The sequence below is a fragment of the Quercus lobata genome, chromosome 1 (assembly GCF_001633185.2).
Source record: "Quercus lobata isolate SW786 chromosome 1, ValleyOak3.0 Primary Assembly, whole genome shotgun sequence".
Lineage (NCBI taxonomy): Eukaryota > Viridiplantae > Streptophyta > Magnoliopsida > Fagales > Fagaceae > Quercus > Quercus lobata.
In genome coordinates this window covers 21,535,515-21,558,157 of record NC_044904.1, presented here as the reverse complement: position 1 = coordinate 21,558,157, position 22,643 = coordinate 21,535,515, and the positions used below count along the sequence as shown (strand labels likewise).

General features: G+C 32.0%; 1 protein-coding gene and 1 long non-coding RNA gene across 24 annotated transcripts; one reads left to right on the top strand and one right to left on the bottom strand.

Annotated features, from left to right (window-relative positions):
• Positions 1-689: 689 nt before the first annotated feature.
• LOC115983224 lies at positions 690-17,383 on the bottom strand. 23 transcript variants are annotated; one of them, XR_004089963.1, is made up of 9 exons: positions 17,168-17,383; positions 16,906-17,080; positions 16,743-16,789; positions 14,514-15,095; positions 14,348-14,418; positions 13,536-13,594; positions 10,161-10,221; positions 9,479-9,565; positions 8,343-8,520 (listed from the first exon to the last, which is right to left on the bottom strand). XR_004089963.1 is itself a non-coding variant. In XM_031105866.1 (5 exons), exons 1-5 carry the CDS (start codon positions 17,206-17,208, stop codon positions 12,486-12,488), a joined length of 399 nt encoding a protein of 132 aa, XP_030961726.1. In that variant the 5' UTR covers positions 17,209-17,383; the 3' UTR covers positions 12,400-12,485. The 23 variants fall into 23 exon arrangements, 2 of the variants coding, with proteins under 2 accessions (XP_030961726.1, XP_030961733.1); XR_004089932.1 differs by adding an exon at positions 690-750 and having other exon boundaries at positions 8,460-8,520; positions 13,536-15,095; XR_004089930.1 differs by adding an exon at positions 757-1,043 and having other exon boundaries at positions 8,460-8,520; positions 13,536-15,095.
• Positions 17,384-18,181: 798 nt separating this feature from the next.
• On the top strand, positions 18,182-21,045 carry LOC115983216. Its single transcript, XR_004089914.1, has 3 exons — positions 18,182-18,444; positions 19,468-19,554; positions 20,651-21,045. It is a non-coding gene; the product is annotated as an uncharacterized LOC115983216 (long non-coding RNA).
• Positions 21,046-22,643: the final 1,598 nt, after the last annotated feature.

Below are 22,643 nucleotides of genomic sequence, written 5' to 3'. Positions count from 1 at the left end.
AACAACAAAAACTTGTAATTTAAACAATTTATTGATGACATAGCTATTGACCTTTAATTTTTTAGAAATTTTGCAAGTATGAAGTTTATAAGAAGAAGATGTAATCTAATAGTAGATTTGTCAAAATTCACCTCCAATAAAAAAAATATTGAATAAGGTAGTAGCCTTAAGTTACAACTAATTTTGTAACTAAATTTTATCCTTAAAAAAATGGGCTTCAAAATCTTCAATACAAATCTTCATTCCCACTGCTTAACACCAAAAAATAAAAATAAAAAAGTGCAAAAATATAAAACCTTCAATCCCACTTTTTATATTTAATTTTATACTTCATTAATTACAACTTTTATATATATTACTTGTGGGACCAGAGAATTTGTGACCCCGACCCACTATACATTAGGGCCCAAGGCCCGTGCTGAGGAGAAACTTTTCCGAAGACATGAAGCGAGAGTCCAAATAGCTTAGGATCGTCCTCGGCATCCCAAAACCTAGAAGGGAAGAACGACACGCCATCAAAGGCAGCCCCCAAAGCGCTCTCAGAAGAAAAGACGAGTACAATAGAATATGCACGGGGTGCAGTGTGGGAGCGGTTCAAGGAAAAGCTGTCACCTTCGCATTAAATGCGCCCACAAACGTCCTGGCCGCATTGATGAGAAAAGACCCCTGAACAGTGTGGTTTCAGTTATTGCAACTAACAAAAAGTAGGAGAAGGCGGCTGATAGAACAAGCACTAGAGTAGTTACCTGCCTGATCAACAGATGGAAGGTCAGGATCAACTGAGAAGGACTATATAATGTAAAAATTCATCCCCGAGAGAGAGTGGGGGAAGCATGATGTATCGACTCTTGTACCATGGTAACCGAAAGTAAAAAGAATACTAAGAACATCAAGCTTCTCGGACAAGGTTCAATGACCGGAGCCGCTCAGGCCGTGCCAAAGAGAAAGTCTTTTTGGATAAATTCAGTTCACCTCTGTGCAATCATCGTGAACACCATAACTAACGGCTGTCCGTTCACCAAGGCCTAGTATTTTAGCCCACTCTGTACAAATTTTATTGTTTAGGCCTTTAACGTTCGAATCCAATACACCAATTTGGGGTTGTTACAAATTGAGTCCTTACATTACTTTTCTTTAAAATACCACAATTTTTAATTTAAAAAAAAAATCAATTAATATATGACAAGTTATAATTTGAATTGAGTCCTTACATTACTTTTCTTTAAAATACCACAATTTTTTAATTTAAAAAAAAAATCAATTAATATATGACAAGTTATAATTTGTAGAATATAAACATAACACAAAAAGTAGTATAAAAAACTTATATTCATAATACTTATAACACTTATTTTGATTTTATTTGAGTAAGGAGTAAGGATATGATCAAATCTAATATGACTCTTTTTTTTTCACATAAAAAAATAAATTTAATCATATTGTCTTTATTTTTTTACATAAAAATAAGTGAAGAAATAAACCAAAATAGCCAAAAATAAACTTTCAAAAATACAAATATTCTTAAGCTTATATAGTCCAAGGTTCATTACCCTTATCATCACCACAGAAGAATAATTATTATTAAAAAAAAATTAAAAAAACTAGGTGCACATTTCACACGTAAAATATGAAATAAAGTTAAATTGCCTACGAAGAAAATTAAGTATACAAAAAAAAATTGATTATATATAATTTACATATTATTTTATTCAATATTTTAGAAGTAGAACAAGCAATAAAAATTTTAATTTTATTTTATTATACAATCAAAATTGGTGAATAAAGAATTAAAATTTGATAACTATGACTGTTCTATAAATGATTAATATTTATTACAATTTTTTGAGTGAAATCTGTAATGTGTCTTTATGTTAAAACCTCATTCTCTCTCTTTTGTGTGTGTGTGCGCTTCTCAACCAAAAAAAAGATTAATATTACTTTCAAACCTATATAATTGACTTTGAGTATAAATTTAAAGATTCTACATCCTCTGGCAAAAGTCAAGATTGACACCAGGTAAGAATCTTATTAAGTTTTAGACCCGTAGAAAACAAAGTTTGTTTAATCTAATATATTAACCAAGTTGTAACTTAGGTTTATTAATCAGATTTAGGTTAAACACACATCAATCATATCATAAACAGCAGAAAAGTAAAGAACATAACGATATGATGACCTAGAAAAATCAATGAAACAATCCAATTTCAAGATTTAAAACCTGAGGAAAATTTAACCTAAACAATCCACTAATAAAATAAAAGTTTTTACAATAGATTTAACCCTAAGTGTATGTTTGGATAGTGTTGAAAACCACTTTTCAGTTGCATCCCACGTTTTCCAGTGAGTCCAGTGCATTGTTCACGGGACCAACAAGTACTTTTTTTAGCAAAAATAACTTCAAAACTGGGTCCCACGGCATTATTCACACATTTAAAAATTATTTTGTTATAGTGTTTTCAATTTTCAGTTTTCAGCAATAAGCAGTATTCAAACACATCTTAAATCTAATGCTACCTCTTGTAGTACTTACTCACATGAACACACACAGTTCTGAATCCACGGACTATTCTATTATGAATCTATTGCACACAAACACTCTAGTTTGTGACTTTGAGAACTCCACTCAAAGATTTAGATCTCTAGCACCCTTGATGACTAGCGATGGAAGAAACTTCTACAACACCGGATCTTGAGTTTTTTCAAAGAATATTGCTAGTAGAAAATTTGAGAGAGTTTTGGATACAGAAACCCTAAATCTACAATAGGAGGCACAAGAAACACTCTTCTCTCTTTGAAAAACGTGTCTCAAGGTTTCCTTTAAATACTATGTAAATTAGATCTGAAACCCTAATCACTTAATGAGCTTAATGGGCTGATGAGCTTAATTAAAATTCTACAGATCTGTGTCTCGATCGGTTGAACCTGGCATGTTTCAAATTTCTTAAATTTGCAGTTTCCTTGTTCTTGTATTCCAACTTGTAGCACCTTGAACATTGTCTAATTATACTTATAGACTTAGTAATCTATATCTAGATAAGTTTGTGCTCACAGTTTGCCAATTGTTCTAAACTTTTAAAACCTAACAAATCTTATCTCCAATGTCAAAAGTTAATTAAAAAGTAACCACAATTATAAGAACTAATCGCAAACCTATGCAATGCGTGAGAATAAATAATTTTATTTTAGTTATGGTATAATATATAATTTGTTCTATAATTTTTGTGGAAAATAATTTGTTCTCCCCAAAACTTAAACAATTTCTAAAATTATTTTTCATTTATCTATCTCAAAAAATATATCATCATTTTATTATTTAAATTTATTTGATTGATATTATTCCTTTTTTAAAGGGGTCCATATTTTGAAAAATTATGTGAAATTGTGTTATACTTGCCTGATTTTTTTTTTCCCTATAAAAATAAATTATTTGAGTTTCAAATATATTATTCAAAATTTTCATTTTCTTAAAAGAGATTATTATATTTATAATTTTTCTTATCGTAAGAGTAGTTTTGAACTATTAATTGAGTTTTGTTTACTAATATAGATACATGAGATTGGAACTGCATATTTCTTAGACATTCCTAAGAGACTATACCATATTATAAATTTAATATTTAAAATAATATGTAGGAAAAATGTAGACTTTATGTTTAAAATTGAACACTTCAACTATCGAAATGAAAAAAAAAAAAAAAAATCTATATAAAAACATAAAGAGAACATGATTAAAAAAAAATTTGACTACATAAACTTTTATTTATTAAGATTTAATTGTCTTTTACTGGATCTTCATATTGAATTTTTGTTACTACGCTCCTGTTGAGCCTTCTCATTCGTCACATCATTAGACATATTATTATTCTTTTTATTATTTATTTTTTACTTTTAATTTTTTGACAATATTAAATATATAAATATATTGGCTTTACAAATTCATCTTAGACAGTTTTAACTTTACATATTCATTTATTTTAATTTTGATGTTATTACTAAATAATAAATCAATGAAAAGTTAAAATTAAAATATTGTCTATACATATTCGTCTTGTGCGGTTTAATTTTAATAGTTGATAGATACATTTAAATACATAGTCAACATTGTATTTTGATATAAATTCAAAATCTCACTTCCAAAATAATTAAGTATTATGTCCAAAAAAAAAAAATCAAACAAAAGATAAAAGAGGGGGAGAGAAGACTTGTGATGGAAAACTTAAAAAATCAAACACACTACCAAACTGTATTAACCCAAAATAGTATTATATACAAAAATACAATGATTCATAAAAAAAGAATAAAGAATATATATATAAATATATATATATATATAGAGAGAGAGAGAGAGAGAGAGAGAGAGAGAGAAATAGAAAATAAAATGAGAAAAAGAAGCATCAAAATAAAATAAAATAAATATAGTCATAAGTCAAACACCAAATTATCCAAGCCATGATATATAATAGAATAACATTATATTATTGTAAACTATATTTATATGCAATAGAATAACATTTAACAATCATAGAAAAAAAAGAAGATAATAACTTAAAAAACAAAACCAAATTGCAACCCAAAGTAAAATTCTAAAGAAGTCATAAATACATCAATCTAAAGTAGAGATACAAAAAATAAAATATTCACACAAAAATAAAACATGAGAGAGAGAGAGTGTGTGTGTAATAACCCTTTTCGTGTGAGTAAATATGTATAGAATAGGAGTGAAAATGTCATCTTTATAGTAATAGAATGGGGATATGAATAGTGATGCAAGAGGCAGTGGGAAGATAGATTTCTTATATTTTATTTGATTTTATGTATCAAGGGCAATTTTGTAATTTCCTAATATTCTAGAATGGGCTGTGCTTATAGTCTATTGGGTCTTACTTTAGTTTTATTTAAAGCTTGGTTATTTAGTTTGGGTTGAGTAATAAAGCCCAAGGAGTCCAAGTCTTAGTCTTATTAGGGTTTTAAGAAATCCTAGTTCAACTAAGTTTAGGTATAAGTCTTCTATTTAAAGGGTTGTAGTACTTTTTATTGAGTTGATTATTAATGAATGTTTTCAGAATTTAAGAGCTATGAATCTTTCTTTTATGGTTTGTGTGATGCAACCTTCTCCGAGGTGTGATGCCAAGGAACCCTAAGTGTGCTGCTTAGGAAGTCTAGGTATGATTCCTAGAATTTATCTACTTTCTTTAATTTTATTATTCACGATTACTATTCACAGATCACTATTCACAACACAAGAATAGCCACCTAAACCTTGATTGTTTTCCTTTATTTCATCTCCAAACCCTACTAATCCTTTTGCCTTTTGGAAACCCTATTATCCCTCTTCCCCACCAAAAGCTAACCCTAATTCTTCAAAACCCAAGCTATACCAGATCTGCCCCTGGTGTTCTAAATAAGAGATTGTTGTTCCCCCTTGTCCTACGTCAAATAGTCAAAATAAAAGGAAGAGGAAGAGATAGACAAAGAGTGACATTAAGGTTGAGAGTAGTGAAGAGATGAAAAGAAAAAAGAGAAGTTATGGTTGGAAGTAGTGGAGAGAAATGGGAAATAGTTAGATGATGTGACCGTTGATATAGCTCAACAAGAGCGTAGCAACAATAAATGCTACACTTCAACTTTTAGATATATACTAGTCGCTAACACATGTGATGCACAGGATAGTTTAACAAAATTAAATTGTGACATATCAATATAGCAAAAAGGTAGAAGAATTAAGGACATTTATTGAAAGCTTCCTCTAATATACAAATGCTAATAAGAAAATATATTAGAAAAGAGTACACGGTACTCATTCTGCATGAGGACAATAAAATTAAAAAATAAAATATGAAGGGAAAAATATCAAGAGAATACAATTTGACTAAAGAGCGAGAGAAGTAACTCATACTAAATATTAATTATCAAACAATTCTTGTATATATATATCTTACATATTATAACGATGAAAACAGATTAAATCAACCACATATAAGTGGAAAGTCTTGTGCCACTAAGCTCGAAGCTCATAAACATGAACAACCTCCATATCATCAGATTTTATATGGATTGGGGCATTCAAGGCTTTGGCAATATCAATGCAACATTGTGAAGAACTCCCCGCACTTGAATTGTGCTCCATATGAGCCTATTAAAAATTACCTCTCGACGCAATTGGTTGTATTGCATTGGTTTAGGGATTTCAAGCTTCAACATTCAGAAAAATAAGAAAAAATAACATCTATCTGAATATAAAACTAAGTCAAAACAAATCTATATATATATATAATAAGTGAAGCTAAGAGAAATTCAAATTAGAATTCCAAATTAGAGTTCCAATTTTGCACCATGTGTCCTAAATTATTTATTCTTAAAGAGTTTTATTTTTTAATTTTAGAATAAAACGTGGGACCACATCATAAATATTCGTCCAAATGAGTTATTAAGTCCAAAAACCAAAGAGTCTAAAATAAATGAATCGTAAAAAAAAAAAAAAATTTTAAAAATGCTTCACGATATATATATATATATATATATTTTAATGGACAATTTACATTTTATACTGTAGGGATGTTAGGCCCAGGAGTTCTTATCTGATTGTATCTTAGGCCCATGGCCCAAGACGAGGACGAGGGACTGTCCGAGGAGAATAAATCTTTAGAAGAGGAGATTGTGTTACTAAATAAAGAAGTTTGTTTTGGTCATTATAGCTTAAGAGGATGGGCCGAGGATAAATGTATCCTCGGCTATCCAAAGCCAAGCTCTGAATGCGTGGGTTGCTGTCTAGGGGAATGTTCCAAGAAGTTCTACTAGCACGAATAAACATTACAGAAACAAGATACAAAGGAGAGTCCTAAAATATCTAAGGGAAAAGTTGCTACCACCGTATTAATTGCTCCCCAGCTAACTCTCTGGCCTCATTAATGTGGAGGTAATGCACGAATAATAGTTATCAGCCTTACATTTACTATACGGAGACTTAGGAAATGGGCTAATGGGACAAGTATCAATACCAGCCATCTGGCATGCACACAAGGGGCGAAGGTGAAGGGAAACAAGAGTATAAAAGGAAAAGAAGGCAAGGAGACTGAGGGGGGAGAAATCAAGTGAAAAATACTGTAACAATCAGAAACCAATCTTGTAATCAAACCTAAGAGTACTATATAAGAGTCGTGCTCCTCGGATCTTGCTAAGGACGTTTTTTCTTCAAAATAAACCCGTCTGTTTTCATTCTTTTGTCAATGCAATCTACCTTAGTATTTGTTGGAATCTTTAAAGCCCAATTTTTCCAACTAACTCTCTACAAATTCATTGTTTTGGGCTTTTTGGGCGTAAGTCCACCAACCTTTGGGCTAGGGAACCTAAATCTGGTCGTTACATATACCTAATAATATCCTTACAAAATTTTTTTAAAGAGTTAACAAAATATAGAAATGACTATCAATAATATTTAAATTATATATAGGAATTATATTATGTGTCTTATTATATATTTTTTCAAAATAAATATAATATAAGTCATGAAGTCAGAAAAAGTAAAATTTTAGAAAAAAATTTTCAAACTCAAAACTAAATGTGATTGTCCCTTTTGTCCAACTTAATTTTGTCATAAAATATCTCTCTTCAAAAAGGACAATACTTAATGTTGTCCAGTGTTTAAATTTGTGTACTTTGACTAATTTAAATACCCTAGTACTATATCCAACTAAGAACCATACAGAAATGTAGAGGGAGGAAGGCTGATTTAAACAAACAAACAAAAAAAAAAAAAAAATGAAGGCCTCTAAGAAAAATGAAGGCCTCTAGAAGAATTCAAACTCGTATCAATAGCAAACATCACCTCCAACTTAAACATTAGAGCCCTTATGTTTGGAATTTGGGCAATTTATAGGATTGAAACAATCAGATATTTATCAGTGTGCTACTCTTAATTACAATGATTAAATTATCATGCATGAATGTACTTATGGAGTGATCTCACACCCTTGGCCCAAATGATATGCATTTGGCTATAATTTTTATTGAGGTCTTTGGGGTTTACTTTGGGTATACAGTCATGAGGCCTCTCCTAAATTTTCAATAAAACCCAAAAACCAATGCACTTTCGTGGGCTTTCAAGTATGAAATCTTAATTTCAACTATAATACTTGAGCTTGTAACTTTTATATACATGCAGAATATATCAATACTTTTTTTCTTTTTCTTTTTTGGGTAGTCACAGAATCATTACTTATATTTTGCATAATTGGGTGCCAAAATGCAAGCATCACAATGTGATTTGATTTAGGTCTTTTATTTATTATGTTTGATAAAACATGTATTTTAGTGCTCAATGTTTGTTTCTTAATTAGAAACTCTTCTCAAAATAGTTTGTGAATTCAAGTATACCTTATGTTTCCTAGAATGTAAATGGAACACATAAATAACATTAAATCTCATGCTCAAACATTATGTCCCCATTTAATCATAGTTACCTCCAAAACTATTGAATCTTTGACTTGTATAATGGCCAATTTTGGGTATCACATCTTCTACCTAAAAATCAACAAACCCCAAATAAGAAATTTGGGCAACAGCAAACCAATGTCTTCAATACATTTATTCAAGAAAAGATTGATGTGAACATTGTAATGGAAGGGGGAAATAGAATAATGTAAAAATTAAAGTAAAAAAAAAAAAAAAAAAAAAAAAAAAAAAAAACACACACACACACACACACACACATCTGAGCAACCCAAATTTAAGATTTTAGCATTTGGTTCATTTTCAAATATTCTAAAAATATTAAACAAACTAAAAACAAAAAATACTGGCCAAATAGGATCATGCTTTTAACTCTTCCAATTAGTAAGTAATAGTTTGTCAGTGCCACCTTCCTCTTGAAATCAACATAGGTAAAAAAGCATATCCATAAATAGAAGAATTTGTGCAAAAATTACAACAGACTAATATGAAACAATTGTAACTAATCAAATAATTCACCAAATTTAGACCCTAAGCCTCACATTTGGTAACGTAAAAAATCATGACAACAATAAAGTGTAGGTTCATAGCATAATTTTATGTGTTGTACTGTCCTGAAACAGTTGTTTGTAGAATCTTTTTAAATTCATATAAAAGCTACTTTTAGTGTGTTATAGAGTCAATCATGTGTGGCTCCCTCGTTGCTAAGTTGCTGCACTATTCATAGGTTGCTGCTCTACACCTAGTCTAGTGCTAGTGTATTCGTGATTTGGCCATCTACTCAACTACCTAGCTAATATACTTATTGTGGGTCCAAATGCTAACACCAAAACAAAAACAAATAAACCAAAGCATAAAAAATGCCAAATTGTAATCAGCCCATCAACAATTTTTTCTCAACAAAGAATAGTAATCAAATAACACCACCCAAGCAAGCAATAGAAACCATAAAATCTAGCAAAATAAAAACTGTACGAAACAATTCTGAAGTTTAAACACTATACTCTAACTTTGTATAGCTAATACATACCTTCGGGTGCTTTAATCTGTCCAAAAGTCGTTCATAAAGCTCTTTGGTCCTTTCAAACTCCTCTAATATTTCAAAATCAACGTATGCCTGTTATTAAACAAATAAGAAAAGAGAAAAATCAATGGTAATAGAATTCTTTTACAACACAATAGAACCAAGGGCAAGTATATAAAACAATACTAAAGAGAATTTTTTTTTGAATTAATAGCTTTCTCTTTTTGTTTTCCTAAACTGTGTTTTTTCAGATTTAATAAAATCAATTACTTATAATAAAAAATAAAAAATAAAATCTTCATTTACACATACCTAAAAAATAATATAAATACAAATAAACAAGCAATTAAGCTAAGCTAAACCAAATCTGCAAAAAAACCTAGATAGCAAAAAAAGAAGAACTTGAAACTTAAACACATGAAAACAAAGAACATTGAAACAAAAGCTATATGATTGTTGTCTCCAAGTTGCTTAAGATCTTGAGGGCTGGGAGGCTCTTCAATACTACCCCCACGGCCCCACTACCAAATACATCTATATACACAATGTATGAGGGCCAAAACTTTGATAATGACCCATCTAAAATTTGGACGCAAAGAAGAGGATTTGAGTGAATGGAATTATTGAAACTCAAACTTTAGCACAAAATCAAAGTAAAAGAATGCTATTAGTCTTATTTTATTGGTACCTTCTTGATGAGAAGCAAATGTAGATGCCACAGAAACAGTTCCTTTTTTTGGTCTTCACTGCTGAGAGGTCACCAAAACAATCAAACAATTAAAGTAGTGGGATCTTCATTTTGTGTATAGTGTAAATCTAAATTTGGCTTTTATTTGGCTTTTAAAAATATAAGGTAGAAAAATAAAAATAAAATATTGATGATGTAGAAAAACTGTGGGAGCTGCAAAGCTGATGGGCAACCTTCTTCGGCAATCCAATTAAAAAACCCAACAATCAAAAACTCAACACCCTAAGAAAATTCATTTAGAAAGTAAAAACAACATAACAATCATCCACACCACAGCACAAAACATGCAATAAAAAAATGTAAAAAGGGAAGGAAAAAAAAATCAAGCAAAAGAATAGAGCTCAAGAGAAGCTGGGATTTAGAGATACTTGAATTGAATCATCCAACTTCTGTCAATATTTATATATTGTGAGGAGAGGAAGACAGGAAGGAAGGAAGACAGAGAGGCTACCGTTAGAAGGGAGCGAGGCTAACGTGAACTAAATTTGAAACCGCAAAATAGAAGGTGGAGAAGGGGAAGGAACTAAATTTGAAATAGTTAAACAAAAGCTAGGGAGACAGAAATTCTTAACCGCCAAACAAATGGCCCGTTTGGATTGAAAGAGGAAAGAAGGGGAGTGAAGGGGAGTAGAGTAGAGTAGAGTTAGCTAAAAATAGGCTAATTTTGAGTTAATTCTACTTTACTCTACTCTACTCTCCCTCCCTTTTTCTCAATCCAAATGGACCAAAAAGGTGGGGAGACAGAAAGTTGAAACTGTTTCACAAAGGGTTTCAATGAAAAGGCTTTAGGTTTGGGTTTTATGATGGAATTAAACTTATAAGAAGTGAGCTTTATGGTGGAAATAGGCCTGAAAATTATTTTAGATTTATTAGTATTTTAAAATTGAGAAAAAACTATTTTAAAATTGAGAAAAAACTATTTTAAAATTGTAGGACAAATTCAGAAAAAGATAATAGAAATGACATAGTTGTTAACGTGGCTCAACGTGAACGTAGCAACATTAAATGCTACGCTTTAACTTTTAGTAATATATAGAATATAGATATAGGTGTTAAAGAGATTGTGTGCAATTCATTAAATATAGCTTAGAAAATTGATTTTTAGTTATCTTTCCACCAAGAGAGAACATCTAACTTTGCTTGTTGATTTGTCTACCCTCTTAATAAAATACTAGTATTTAACCCGCGCAATGCGCGGGATCATTTTATGAATTAGAAAACAATCAGCTTAAAATAGGGGAGGGGGTGGATGGTTAGTTGTTCAGATAATGATGTTAATGTGTAGGTGTTCTTCTAAAAGACAGACATAACTTAGCATCAACACATGATCTAGAGAAAATGTTAATTGAAATCTCATAAGTTCTAACTAATTGGTTCAAGGTTTTTTTATACCCTCCTTATCAAGGATTAATAAATTAATAAGTCTTAAACTATCGAAATCTTGCAAATGTCCATAAAGCAATTGGTTTTATGGAAGATATGCTCAATCTGTTTGTTGGGAAAGGTCCTTAAAAGATATTCCTTCAATAATTTAAAAATATAAATATAAAAAAAGAAAAAGGTTGCAATGTTTGGTTGCTAAGAGAATTAATCATAAATTCCAGAATTTTGTTGCTAATATGCCAAATTCTTGACACATTAGTGTCTAGATTGGCATAGCAATCAAATTGGTTCATTTTGCAAACTTTAAAGATAACTATTACTTATGAAGCACTACTAATTAATACCACGTTTATGTCCCTTCTTCAACCTGAAATTTTGCCCAAAATATGGAGTTTGGACCATTCATTCAACACACAAAATATCATATTCTCTCTAACAATACCCACATTTACTATTCCACACCATCCAACTAATTTCTTTCACATGTTAAAAACATGGGGAAAATAGCACTAAGTTGAAAATTCCATATGATCATTGACAGACAGATTTTAAAATGGTCTTTAACCATGATTAGATGTCCATATTTTATTGGTGTAGCAGAATTTTTAGCAAATTTTTAGTCATTATTTCATTTTCATAATGACTAATAAAGTATCTATATATAAATCACTTTCTCAATAAAAATAAGTATCTGCGATCAGCCACATTGGCTGCTGCATACACTATCTACAATTATCTACCATTAATATAAAAGTTTAAGGTATCTAACCCTAGTAATTATGCAGATAGAGTGGAATATTAACTAAAATCTAAGAGATGATCAACTTTGTATAAAAAACATTACACTTTCAGATTTCAAAGTTCTACAATTTCAATCACTCTTCAAAAACAGCAGAACAGGTAGGATGGAAAACAGAAATTGAAAATTAAATTGAATTCTGTATTACACATTCTCTTTCTATTTCTTTGCTTCAAATTCAGGTCCCCAAAAAGAAAGTTATTGGAACCCAATCCACCACTCTTTTTGATCTGTATAACAAAAAAAGTAAATCGCAAGCACATTATGCTGTTAAAAATCAACTTCTCAATTTCATAATGTCTTCCTTTATTTTAACTCAATAAGAAACTTTGTAAGTGTACTATCTTACATAGGTCTAAAGCAAATTTGAGAGAAGCCAGGATGGATGGATATTAGAAAGAAAACATGAGTTCCATTTTGATCATTGAAGAAAATGCAATTCCTTTTATACCCAGTAAACTCTTCAGCCGAAATCAGTGAACAAAAATCATTACCCAAAACAAAAGTTCAATCACCCAAGTTTTTTTTCCGACTCCCATCGACCCCACTCTTCATCCAGCTTATACACTTTCAAATCAACCACTTTGGGACCAAAGATAACAAAAACGGCAGAGTCATTTACATTAGTTCAAGGCGAATTGGGAAACATAACTACATTATTGGCAGACCTACATTCAATCTGAGTTTATGGTTTGGAACATTAAAAAATCTTACGGAGAAACAATAATCACAGAAAAATTTATCATTAAGATAAACAAACAAAGGGAAGAAAAATCTCTTCAAAAAACAAAGATGGCGTAAATCGAATGGACGCTGTTTCTTAGGAAGATACAAAGAGAGGTATTGTGCAAATGTTACACTGTTTCTTAGGAAGATACAGATTCTCACCAAAACTAAATGGAATCATAGATTCTCACCAATGTGTCTTATATTTATTTGATTTAGCACCTCTTGAAAGCAAGGAAAAGCTTTCAAATCACCATAGTGAACGTATTATGTTCTTATAATACAACAAATAACCAAAACAAATAGGGTGAATTGCAATTGTATTCAATTTTCAAAATTACGAATTCTGCAACCCAAAACTACAAAACTTACATAGCAATCAGTGACTAAAGTTATTTGATACTTACACGAATCAACATGCTGCTTTCACATAATACTGATCTTGGACAAAAATAATCTGGCATAACTGAATTCAGAGAGAAACAGAAAGAATTGTATATCAAAATGGTGTGTGGGTATTCATAATCTTGCAAGTTTAATAAGAATTTGGAAACTTTCCCCTGCGCTCATCAAGCCAACAAAAAATATAAAAAGCAAAAACAAATATATAGAATGTTTGACTATGGCAAAGAAATAAGGAACCAAGCCAACAAAAACTTAGGCATACACTGCCAAAATATATATATATATATATATATATATATATATATATTGGCTTCTTCTAATTACCTTCCACGGCCTTAAGATGATATCTATAAGGAACCAAGCCAACAAAAACTTAGGCATACACTGCCAATATATATATATATATATATATATTGGCTTCTTCTAATTACCTTCCACGGCCTTAGGATGCTATCTTTTTTAAAAAGTGATGTGCAAAACTTTTCTTTTTAAAAAGAGATGCAAATGATAAATAAAATAAAAAAGAATTCAACACAATATATAACTTTGACAAATAACTCACTGAAACCTTGACCATTAGAAAGAAACAGATATTGGCAAACAAAGAATAGATGAAAAAAATATTTTCAGAAACTAAGTAGGATAAAAATAAATGTATAAAAAGTTCTTAAGAAGCACTTTAATTTATCAATCACAGTACCTTATACCTTTTAGGTTGATGACACAAACAAAAGTGACAACATAACTAACAAAAATTTATTAGGTTATCAATATTTTGCATATTCAAACTTCCTAACAATGGGGAAAGAAATACCCTTTCTTTATCCCAGATTTAGGCCTCTTATAAACTTCATTTTCCTCTTTTTGTAACAATGACATCACCACCTTAACAAAAACAGTTCCCATGAATCAAAATTCTTAAGAAAATCTAAATATCCCCATAAAGTAATCTCCAAAAGGATTATAAGCAGAGCACTTACCTATAGGACTGCTATATTATCAGTGGTATACTTAGGCTTCCCAAGCATTAGTGGTATACTTTTTCCTTATTCCCATATCTAAATCAGATTGGCTGAAATTACATACATGAATTCTACTTGATGCAAATGCACTGCAAAAAAGTATTGGGATTGGACCATGATTTCCCTAGCACAACAAATCCATATGAGTCACATAATTACAGGAGAAACATTAGTATATACATAAAGTGCAATATTACAAATAGAACTCAATTTAGAAGTTGCTTTTGGCTCATTTAAAAATTTTCCAAAAAGAATAACTTGCCTTGCTATCAGCCCTATCAACCATAACTTCAGCTGAATAACATACTACATATCCTTTTGTCTTTCTCTATTAATATTTTTATGTGACTAAGCATTTGTAGTAGTTACATTACCTCAAATTCAAAATATATATGATAAATCATTGTTAGATACTTCTGCAACTTAAAACCATATTATTACCCAACTAACATGACATTCTAAATCCAATCATTAATAGAATTAATGATTGGCCAACCAACTGCAACGGGGGAGGTTTCTCAACAAACAAAAAAATTAAACCTGCAAAGGGGGAGAGATTATTATCAAAAGCAAATATGTGTTGGCCATCTTTTTAAAATGGGCTACTCAATTTATTTGTAATCTTCATCTCAATTGAACATAGATCATAATTTTCTTAAACACCTAGAAATGTAATGATTTGTAAACACAATTTGACTAATGGAATTGTAATGATTCATATATCATTATTTTCAGCCTCCTTGAAACTTTCAATATACATTCTCTATGGAAAGATGCACTTACTAATATATCCTTATTAATCTGTCAATATGATTATCTTCTCAAAAATTTAAAATATATACCTAAAGAAGTCATACCTTGAAAATGTACCTTTTCTGAACCTTCAATCCAAGTGATGCAAATGCATCAACAATTATTTAAGATTTCATCCAATAATTAGAATGCAACATACATATGAAAGCCATGAATCAGTGCTTTACTAAAATAGCAAACTATCAATATCACATCCAATATTGTTTATTTGTAAGAAAGATGAACAGTTTAATAACAAAATAAATAAACAATAAAATTGGTATATGGGAGAGTTAGAATTTCTATTAGACTTAGAATGTGCAATAGTGTAAGTATCCAATAGTATTATACTCAAATGTAAAAATTGCCTACTCACTATCCATTTGTATGAGAGGAGGGAGAGCCATTGTCAGAAGAGTACAAAAATACTAAGGAAGTAGAGATCTATCTCAATTTGATAGGAAAACACAAACCCAAGATTCACCTTTCAATCAAAAATATGAACACAAACAAAATATATAAATTTAGAACATAGTCAAAGGTAGTTGGGCAAGTGATATCTTAAGAACTAAAGAGAGATCACAGACCCCCTAAAAGAACATATTATGAAGATCTAAATTTCTAATCTCTTCCATTCATTTATCCTGGTAACCAATCAAAAATTAAATTAAATTAAATACTTTGCATGAGCAACATCGGACATGCATCACTTCCAATGCTTTATCAACTAATTTGAAGATTTAATTGAAATAAACATAAAAGCAAAGCAAAGCAAGAGCAATAGCAAGAAATCCCATTAAGAGAAAATCATCGTAGCCTCTCTCCAACGGAACCATCTTAGTCCTTGAATCTTGATCTGTTCCAATATCCCATTTGTTGGCTTGCAGAAAAAGGAGAACACGACCTCTAAGCAAACATTGTAAATGCCCACCCAGACCTTGTAAATGCCATGAGAGGCAGTCTCCTAGATTTGAGTGGGGATTTCTGTGGTTTTGAAGTGTTTATTGAGATTGTGCAATGAAGAAGAAGAAATATGGGTTTTAAGAGACAGTGGTGTTTGAAGCAATGAATTGGTATTAAAGCTTAAGGGAAGTTATTTAGTTTTGATTGAAGCGTTGTTAGTTTAGGCAGCATCTTTAGGGATGAAAAGTTATGTGGGTTTGAAACATATATACTGAAACTGTTCAATCCGCAAAATGAACAGGCACTATTGTTTGGAAACTAGATAAGTAAACGACTGAAAAAGGAACAATGAGAAATGAGAAAAAGTCACATGACGCAATGAGAAATAGTCAATAAAAAGTCAAACCCAAAGTACCAATCCATTAAAACTACAAACTTTGAAACACAAATTGAAAGAGATTTCAATAAAGGGAAAAAAAGACCTAACCGTACCCATTCTTCTTAGACTTTGGGTTGCCTCAAAGGCTTGGCCTTTCCACCTACAAACCCAGAAATAAATAAAGAAACATAAACAAAGAGTGCAGTTGAGATCGCATAGTGAATCTATACATAAAAAAAATAAAAAATAAAACAACAGAGAGTCAAAGGAACCTACCCAATAATAGCTCCGGCGGTACGACGGCAGAAGAAATAAAGTTTCCTTGTGGTTGGAGGCCGACGGTAGTACCGGCCCTGAGATGTCTGTCTTTCTCCCCTGTGCCTTAACAACGCATCCTTTCAGTAATTTATCTCTTCTCTTTTAAAATCCAAACTAAATGTAACCCAAATACCTAAATAAAAATCAATCCAACCAAAATTCTCAAAACTAATTCATATTTCATACCTAGATCTAAGAAAGAAAGGGGAAAAAAAATTACCGGTGGTAGTTCTCTCTATCTCCGCATCTCAATTCCTGCATGCACCTTTAGGTTACCGGTGCCGGTTCCGGTGGTCTAAGTCTGGCAAGGAATGGTGATGGCCGGCCGCACGAACTCTGTCTCTCCCCTGTATCGCAAGCTTTTTTTTTTTTTCTCTCCTTCCCTTTCTCTGTATCGCTCGTGTTTTTTTAGTTGCAAGCCTTTTTTTTTTTTTTTAATTTTATTTTAACCGTTTTTTTTTATAATACTCATAGAACATCAAACGGTGTCAAGTTGTCAAGCAATATAATTTTTCACTTCTTAATTGTAAATGTGGCAGTATTTTAAGTGACCTTTTTTCCTAATGTGGCAGCACTTTCTTAAAGGTTTCTAATATATAGTATTAGATTAGATTAGATAAGTCCAAGTTAAATTTTTTTATCTGAACTATCATAATAGTCAAATTCTTAACATAGCTAAACAAATTAAGAAAGCCAAAAAAAAAAAAAAGAGTCAACATGTATGATTAGTAGGCCGACCTGAATCGACCCACTGTTTCAATGCCTGATCCTACCCTGATATGTCCTAGGATGGTCTTATTAATTGGAGTCGATCTTTACATCAAGCTTTGGCACTAGATATGTTCTCTAGTCTGACATTAGATTCAGCTAGTTCTTCCTTCAAGCCCTTGACTTAACCCTATGGCACTCTCATTCTTGACTTCATTTACCAACTTATTGATCTCTTCTAAATAAACACCTAATTTCTCATTTAGTTTTTTTTCTAAGAACTTTCAGCAATTGTCTTATATTTTTTAACCAACTTATTGGCTTCATAAAATTTCCCTATCAATGTCTCTTCATCAATCTCTATCTCTTTATTCAACTTTTTAAGGATCTATTAGAAGATTTTTAGATTTAATAAATTCCCAGAAAGCTATCACATACAATTTTTAGATCACCATTAGAATTGTCTAGAGTACATTTGTAACAGCCCAATCCAAAAAAAAAAAAAAAAAAAAAGAAGGAATCAGATTTTTAAGGAGCCACATGTGTGAACCCACTTACCACTACACATTCTCTCAAAATATCTCCCTCTCTCCCTCTTTGGCCGATCAAAGTAAGTGTCCCTCTATACTTTTCTTTTGTTCATTTTTCCTCACAAACATAACAAGCACTCCTCCCTCACTCTCTCCCACCGTGTACCTCCTTCCCCACCATCTCCACCATCTTTTCCGGCATGATCACCGCAAAGCTCTCTAGGAACCTCTAAGGCATATTCATCTCTTTTGATTTAAGGTAAAAATATCTAATCTTTTAGTGGGTTTTATACTTTTGCCTAAGGTTATTTTAATCTAAGCTTTGATAATGATGTTCATGAGATTTATGAGCTTCTTGGGTGATGTTCTTGTAATTATGTATATGGGTTTTTGATTTGGTGGGCTTAATTGTTAAATGGTTAAGGGTTTTTACAAATGGTGATCATTTGGGGTTTCTTCATGGTTAAAAACTTGGGTTTCCTTGAGCAAATCGTATGAGTTGATTTTGTGGAAGTTTGAGGTTGATTTTTTTTGTAAAAGTGTTAACTTTGAATTTCTGAAATTGGAGTGTGAGCATGTGCTTTGTTTTTACATACCTAGTGTTTGATAAGTTGTTTATATGAGATTTTGGGTTTGATTCCTTGTTCTTAATATGCTTTAAATCTGGTGGTTTTAATGTGGGTGAATTCTCAAATAATTTGGACTAGTCTTACAACTATAGCAATTTTCTAAAGCTGTCATGACAGATTTGAGTCAGCCGCAATGCATGATTTTTAATAAATTACAGAAAAATCGTTTTGGGCTAAATTTTCTGTGTTACATTGTATACATATAGGGGAATGTTCCCTTAAAGTTTTGAATTAATCGGATAACTTTTCATTGACCAAACAATTTTTACAAATGGCTGCCCTGTTTTGTACTGAATCTGAAAGTAAGACTAAAACGTTCGAGAAATTGTGGAATTAATTTCATACCTTGGTTGATCTTATCTTGGCTTAAATATACTATTTGATACTCAAAGAGATTCATGAGTATGTTATTTTATCTTATGATGCACATTTTTGCGGTAGTGAATTTAAAATGTTTTGGTTGTGTAAGCACTATGAGTTTCTTGGATGCTTGTTTGGTTCCTGCTTGGGAAGGGTACTTGTCTTAGGATGGGCAAGCTAGACTTTAGGGCCTTTGGTTTGATTTTAGGGTATTGTTACGATTTATGGAGATAAGTGTGATGGTACTTTGTGAAAGGCCTTGTTATTGATAAGATTGATCATTATGTTTCTAGGTTCCGATATTCTTGGTCATGGACCTAGTGACTAGATTAGTTGATTTTGTGGTGCCCGATTGAGGTTAAATTGGTTGGCCTTCTGAGGTAAGTAGCTTTTTAATGGGTATTTTTGGAAAATAACCATGTCTTATAAATGTTGTTTTTGAGTCAAACACATTTTGGAAAATGATGTATATGGATATATGCTTTCTTAAAAGTATTGTATTGTGGCCCTTATTATATATGAAAAATGCATCATATTTGGTATTGCATTTGGGGAAATGTATGAATTGTTGATATGGAAAAATGAGCATCTTTTATTTAATCTTTGATAAGGAAATCTTGAATGTTATGGTATATTAGAAAATTTAAAGTTGCTTATCTTGTCTTAGTACTTGGGAAATTGATAGAAAATCTGTTTGACAAGAATGAAGTTGAAAACCTTACAAACTTTGTAGAAGTTAGATTATTTAAGGTTTTCTGAAACTACTTAGATATGAACTATGTGTTTTAAAGTAATGTAACTTGTGAGTTTATGTGGTTTTAGCCTTATGCCATGTGTGATTTCCCGGTGATCACCCGATTTGGTTTCCGTAGTCTTTGTGACAATGGAATCAAATCCAGGTCAGTGTCCTTTCACTTTGGATGACGTGTTCTTCCCTACTGTCCATGGGAGGAAAGAGGTTCCTTGATTGTGTGTGGGTGAGGCTGCTGTCCATGGGGCCAAGAGACCACATGCAAGAGAGGTCTTATTTGACGCGCTCTCTCTGCTGCCCATAGGGGGAGAGGAAAACTTTGAGGGTATGGGTGAGGCTGCTATCCATGGGACCAAGAGTCTGCATACCAAAGAGGACAATATCATGCCAGTTGTGAAAGGGTGGATCCCCTGACCGGTTTATGTGGTAGTATGGTAGATTTGTGATAAAATTACCGTATGTAGATTTTATGGTTTTGGAAATTATATTGTTAGTGCTCACAGATTATAATATATAGTTTCATGGTATTATTTTGAGAAACTTTGTGTTTCATCATTTAATCATTCTTGTTACATTATTACAAAAATGATCTTACAGTATCCAGTTAGCAATTTCCCAAACTAAAACATGTTTTGCAAACTGTTTATAATCATGAAACTTGCATTTCCCCCACCCCTATTAATTATGTTACTTACTGGGCTTTAGCTCATCCCAATCTCCAACAGTTTTTCAGATAAATTAGCTACACGTTGGGCATGGAGCTTAATTTATTGGTGGTGATTGGAGTGCTGTATTAAATTGGGAGACTTGGGCCATTAATAGTTGATGACTCAATCTTGCAAAGTTCAACGAGATCATAATCAATTCTATTGGAGGTTGGATACTTGAAGTCTGTTAGCCTTGGGTGTAGTAGGCCTAGATTTTTTGTTGAGGTTGCATACCTTAGAGAGGATCATGGCTTTGTGTTTATTTTATTTGGAACGTTGGATTGTTAAGTGTATTTGGAGACACATGATTTGTAGTTTGTATTGCTTGTAAAGGTGTCATAGAGCTCTAACTTGTATTGTGGAGAGATCAATATACTTATTTATTTTATCAAATGAAAAAAAAAAAAAAAAAATCTCCTACGTTCTCACTTTTAATGGTTCTTCCCTCACGCTTTGGATCCTTTTGGGTTTGGGGCGTAACAACATTTTGATAATCAAGAATATTATGACAGTTAAAACTATCCATGGCAAACGGGTTAAGTATCTTAGAAGGGGATTAATCCTACAAATTAAAGTGAACATATGCTTTAATACCAAATGAAAAAAACACATTTAGGTCCTTACAACTGCTTACTACTAAGTTTTATAACTCAATTATTTACCCTGATAATTAGTCAATATTCAAGCTTAAAACAAAATATGAATAAAAACATGCAAAACAGTAAAGAACAAATACAGACGATATTTGTTCACGGAGTAAAAATCCAATAGGTGAAACACTCTGAGAGAAAGCTCAACTCAACAAGTTCACTATGAATGTTGTGATACAAACAATACTTACATGACTTCTTGTATGTGTTATCAAACTAAGTACTCAAGCTTCCCACTCCAACTAGCAACTGTGGAGTCCTATCTTTTGATTCCAATACAGAGGTAGTGATCTTTGTTTGGAAGTAAACAACCTCTCAAGGATAGTCAATTGGAGAGGTAGGAAGAACTAGAAGGCTTCAAAAAGGTTTTTCAAGGTTTAGTGTTGCTGTCTTTCTTCTAACGAAATTAGAGTAAGTAATTTCATTTAAATACAAGTAGGATATGAGGTATTCTTGTCTACAAATCAGCCATGAAACTCAAGTTAGTGGATTTCCTTAAATGATTCATTTAGGCTGCATTTGGTTCGATATAAATTGAATTCCAAGTGTAAAATGAATGCAGGGGAAAATGAATTTCCATAAAGAAAATGAAATCCGGGTGTTTGGTTTTACAATGGAAAATAGTCCGGAAAACGATTTTCGGTGTTTGGTAACATTCTAAAAATGCTATTTTCCTACAAATGCTTCACATTTTCTCAGTTTCCAAACAAATTTAATAACAAAAAATTTCAAAATATACACTTAACACAACCAAAAATCAAAATAAAATCATTTATTCACAATATATCCATAATATTATTGGTGAGAGGAGGAAGAAAGAGTGAGAGATAGATCGGGAAAGAGAGAGATCGGTACCAACGGAGGACGGCGGCAACTAGATCGGGTGGGTGTGGATCGAGCAAGGTGGGTGTGGGTTTGCCGAAATGGGGATTGGGTTATATGGGTAGATGGGTAGCTTGGATGTGGATCAAAGTTCATGGAGGAGGGTAGCTTGGATGATGGCAGGGATGGTGATGGCGGTGGTGGATTGGAGACATGCAGCGATGGAGCATGGCAGTGAGGTTGAGTGGGTGCATCTCGGTGCAATCTTGGTGCGAACGAGCTAGTGCAATCTTGGTGCGATCTCGGTGGTGCAACGTGATCTGGGCAGAGGGGGTGGCGGTAGGGGCGGCACGATTTGGGCTAGCCTTGGCTTGGCTGGGCGGCTAGAGCTTGGCGTCGAACAATGTGTGGAGTTGAGGTTGGTGTGTGGGCTGGAGCTGAAATGAGGTTGGTGCATGTGTGAGAGGAGTGTAATTCATTTGAAAGTAAAATAAAACCTAAAATGGTTTTACGCCCGAAATGTCTTGTTTTACAATCAA